General features: G+C 45.8%; 1 protein-coding gene across 1 annotated transcript in view; it reads left to right on the top strand.

The window, feature by feature from the left end:
* cps1 (carbamoyl-phosphate synthase 1, mitochondrial) overlaps nt 1–5,000 on the top strand; it is a 170,002-nt gene that overhangs the window by 78,963 nt on the left and 86,039 nt on the right. Inside the window, exon 25 of the mRNA XM_061879865.1 lies at nt 254–435. Within this exon, the coding sequence (XP_061735849.1) occupies nt 254–435 (182 nt within the window). The remainder of the gene's footprint in view (nt 1–253; nt 436–5,000) is intronic.

The following is a 5,000-nucleotide window of genomic DNA, read 5'->3' as shown; positions in this document are numbered from 1 at the left end:
TGGGCAAAACACTTTACCCACCTGCTCCCAGTGCCACCCACACTGGTTTGAATGTAACTTAGATATTGGGTTTCACTATGTAAAGCGCTTTGAGTCACTAGAGAAAAAGCGCTATATAAATATAATTCACTTCACTAGTGCTTTTGTCCATGTTGCATGTGCCAAGATAGAAAACCGCAAGGTGTGTTCACCGTCCCCTAACTCTGGCGTCAGCAGCAGGAATAACAAGTGGATGATGTCCTCTGGCCACCAGGTAGCAGTGTGGAGTTCGACTGGTGTGCGGTTTCAAGCATCCGAGCCTTGAGACAGATGGGCAAAAAGACTGTGGTGGTCAACCACAATCCCGAGACGGTGAGCACGGATTTCGACGAATGTGACCGTCTCTACTTTGAAGAACTGACCCTGGAGCGCGTGCTGGACATCAGCCAGCAGGAGGTCAGCATGCATCCAACATTTTTATGTGACACTAAATACTGTTCTCGGATTCCTGGTGCTGCTCTCCCACGAAGAACTGCTGGACGGTTCAGCTATTCGCTTTTAAAAATGTTATACGGATGACTTCCACATAGTTGAGGAAGTCATCCTTCTAGCAGAGTGGTTCACTCCCCAGCTGCTTTACTTTTAATATAATCTTAGTTTCTACATTTTTTTTTTTTTGCTTTTTACAATCTTCAAGCAAATGAGCTGATTAAATGGCTGATTGCTCCGTGAACTCACAAACTGCCTCTTGCTGAGCCATATGGTGCAACGTCACACAAACTTCAAGGTGAATCATTCTCGTTCAAAACTCAAAAGCAATCTTTTTCCTTTCCTTGATGCTTTTGTAACCTGTAGGTTTCAAGATGATGAAGCGCTGCAACTGTATTTGCATGCATAAAGGAGAATTTCTCTATCATTAACAATCCTTATGTAAGACAAGAACACACGTTTTTCTTTTTTTATGCATTCTAAATTGTAAATAGTAGGGGTGTAACGGTACACAAAAATTTTTGGTTCGGTACGTACCTCGGTTTAGAGGTCACGGTTCGGTTCATTTTCAGTTCAGTAAGAAAACAACAAAATACAGTGGGGCAAAAAAGTATTTAGTCAGCCAGCGATTGTGCAAGTTCTCCCACTTAAAATGATGACAGAGGTCTGTAATTTTCATCATAGGTACACTTTTAGGTAGACAACACAACTCTCGCGGCTGTGTTGGAGCCACTATGGATTGAACTTTCACAGTATCATGTTAGACCCGCTCGACATCCATTGCTTTCGGTCCCCTAGAGGGGGGGGTTGCCCACATCTGAGGTCCTGTCCAAGGTTTCTCATAGTCAGCATTGTCACTGGCGTCCCACTGGATGTGAATTCTCCCTGCCCACTGGGTGTGAGTTTTCCTTGCCCTTTTGTGGGTTCTTCCGAGGATGTTGTAGTCGTAATGGTTTGTACAGTCCTTTGAGACATTTGTGATTTAGGGCTATATAAATAAACATTGATTGATTGATTGATTGACTTCAACTGTGAGTGACAGAATGTGAAAAAAAAAATCCAGGAATTCACATTGTAAGAATTTATTTGTAAATTATGGTGGAAAATAAGTATTTGGTCAACCATTCAAAGCTCTCACTGAGGGAAGGTTTTGGTTCAAAATCTCACGATACATGGCCCCATTCATTCTTTCCTTAACACAGATCAATCGTCCTGTCCCCTTAGCATTAAAACAGCCCCAATGCATTATGTCTCCACCCCCATGCTTCACAGTAGGTATGGTGTTCTTGGGATGCAACTCAGTATTCTTCTTCCTCCAAACACGACGAGTTGAGTTTATACCAAAAAGTTCTATTTTGGTTTCATCTGACCACATGACATTCTCCCAGTCGTCTGCTGTATCATCCATGTATCCATTTTGGTATAAACTCAACTTTTCGTGTTTGGAGGAAGAAGAATACTGAGTTGCATCCCAAGAACACCAAGCATGGGGGTGGAAACATCATGTTTTGGAGCTGTTTTTCTGCTAAGGGGACAGGACGATTGATCCGTGTTAAGGGAAGAATGAATGGGGCCGTGTATCGTGAGATTTTGAGCCAAAACCTCCAATAACACGATATAGTCATTTTCTATATCGCCCAGAGACAAACCCGCAATATATTGCCCAGCCCTAGCTGAAATCCAGTGTGCTAAGGGTCCCTATTGTAGTTAATCACATGTGAAAGCAAACAATGTGATAAAGAACACTTAACAACAATCTGGGGATCTAGTTATCTGATCTGGACACTACTCACTCTTTTGCCTTCATTGTCCATTTGTTTTTGGCGACTTTGTATACTCTGGACCTAGACGTTGAATACTTGCTCGACATACATGACATGATAATAACTGATAGTCTTCTTTCCCAGTCCAAATGCATTCGCTGGTTTTCTTAGTCTTCCCTCGTCCGCCAGGTAGTACAAAACACACGCTACCTTTTTTATCACGTCCACGGGAGCCCGCATTCTCATTGTCTCTCTTTGGACAAATGGACAAAGTTTTTCGGCAAGTAGAATCATAGCTGACCCGGACATTCGAAAGCTCTCTTGCCGTTCCTCTGGCACGACACACTTGTTGAAAAACATATCCCACCAGGCTGCCGTTCTTCAAGGCCTTATCCAAAACCGTCGCTCGACCGTCTGAGATGTGGTGTATCCGAAATAGCTGCAATCGCGCATTTTCCTTCTCGTAAGGATGAGATCCGCCCAGAGTTCCTTAAGGCTTTGGATGCGGTGGGGCTGTCTTGGTTGACAAGACTCTGCAACATCGTGTGGACTTCGGCGGCGGTGCCTCTGGATTAGCACACTGGGGTGGTGGTTCCTCTCTTTAAGAAGGGGAACCGGAGGGTGTGTTCCAACTATCGTGGGATCACACTCAGCCTTCCCGGTAAGGTCTATTAAGGTGTACTGAAGAGGATGCTTTGCCGGATAGTCCAACCTCAGGTTCAGGAGGAACAGTCTGGTTTTCGTCCTGGTCGTGGAACTGTGGACCAACTTTATACTCTTGGCAGGGTCCTTGAGGGTGCATGGGAGTTTGCCCAACCAGTCTACATTGGCTTTGTGGACTTGAAAACGGCATTCGACCGCGTCCCCTGGGAAGTCCAGTGGGGGGAGTGCTCAGAAAGTATGGGGTATCGGATGGTATGATTGTGGCGGTCCGCTCCCTGTATTAAACAGTGTCAGAGCTTGGTCCGCATTGCCGGCAGTAAGTCGGACCCGTTTCCAGTGAGGGTTGGACTCCGCCCAAGGCTGCCCTTTGTCATCGATTCTTTTCATAACTTTTATGAACAGAATTTCTAGGCGCAGTCAGGGCGTTGAGGGGATCCGGTTTGGTGGCTGCAGGATTATGTCTCTGCTTTTTGCAGATGTGGTCGTGATGGCTTCATCTGGCCAGGATCTTCAGCTCTCATTGGATTGGTTTGCAGCAGAATGTGAAGCGACTGGGATGAGAATCAGCACCTCCAAGTCAGAGTCCATGGGTCTTTCCCGGAAAATGGAGTGCCATCGCCCAAGTTGGGGAGGACATCTTGCCCCAAGTGGAGGAGTTAAAGTACCTCGTAGTGTTGTTCACGAGTGAGGAAAGAGTGGATCATGAGATCGACAGGCAGATCTGTGCGGCGTCTTCAGTAATGCGGCCGCTGTATCGATCCATTGTGGTGAAGGAGCTGTGCCGGAAGGCAAAGCTCTCAATTTACCGGTCAATCTACGTTCCCATCCTCACTTTTGGTCATGAGCTTTGGGTTATGACCGAAAGGACAAGATCACGGGTACAAGCGGCCAAAATGAACTTCCTCCGCCGTGTGGCGGGGCTCTCCCTTAGAGATAGGGTGAGAAGCTCTGTCATCCGGGAGGAACTCAAAGTAAAGCCGCTGCTGCTCCACATAGAACGAGCCAGTTGAGGTGGTTCGGGCATCTGGTCTGGATGCCACCCGAACACCTTTTAGGGCATCTGGTCAGGATGCCACTCGAACGCCTCCGTAGGGAGGTGTTTGGGGCACGTCGGACCGCTAAGAAACCACGGGGAAGACCCGGGACACGTTGGGAAGACTGTCTCCCTGCCGGAAGGAGAAACACAGGCATGTCTGGATGGTTCCCCTCCATCTTTTCAGTGGTTCCCTTTCGAGTTACAAAACCGGTTATGAAGCTGCCTGTGGCGCGTGCTTTCTGATGTCACTTCTGCTCCAAACTCAGTTTGTAAGCGATCGATGAGTCCACACAGAGCTAAGAGCCGGAGATTCAGCAAATACATGGCGCACTTACCCCGTGTAAAAAAAATATATATCCAAGGAAGGGAACCTTAGACGATAGTTTAGTATGGCTGAAACAGTGCTTAGGGTATTTGTTTAAGGAGTTATCGGGCTTAATGTAGACAGTGCCTAAAGCACGCCACATCCTTCCATCGCCCAAGGGGGTTGAAGCGGAGGAAAATGGGTGAGGGTGGGGGTGTGTGCCCGTGTGCGTCTGTGTGTGAGCAAGAGAGAGAGATAGATACATGTGGCATTAGAGCATGGATATAAACTTCGGCCAGGGAGCAAGTCCATGAATAATTGAGGGATATTCAAGGATCTACCTGCCTACCTGCCGTTGCCATGGAAACCGCTCTGTACGCAAGACTGGAATATAAACTGTTGATATAAGAGCAGGAACACACACACATGCACACACTACTTCAGTGATAAACTAAACCCAGAGGACAGTTTAGATCAAGGGTGTCCAAAGGTTTTCCACTGAAGGCCACAGACTGAAAAATGAAAGCATGCGGGGGCCATTTTTATATTTTTCATTTTCAAAAGCAACACAATATGTATTGTGAACATCAGGGCTCCGCTCAGTTAAAGGTCTTCATCATAAAAGTGTGAAAAATAGGTCATAATATACATACATATATATTTTTTCTACTTTTAACGCTTAATTTGTCTAAATACACATTTTCTTGTTTAGTTTTATGCTCATTTAAAAAAAAAAAAAAACACTTTTTTTAATGCCCCAAAAAAT

The sequence above is a fragment of the Nerophis ophidion genome, linkage group LG19 (assembly GCF_033978795.1).
Source record: "Nerophis ophidion isolate RoL-2023_Sa linkage group LG19, RoL_Noph_v1.0, whole genome shotgun sequence".
Classification (NCBI taxonomy): Eukaryota; Metazoa; Chordata; class Actinopteri; order Syngnathiformes; family Syngnathidae; genus Nerophis; species Nerophis ophidion.
This window is presented reverse-complemented; position numbering and strand designations above follow the sequence as displayed.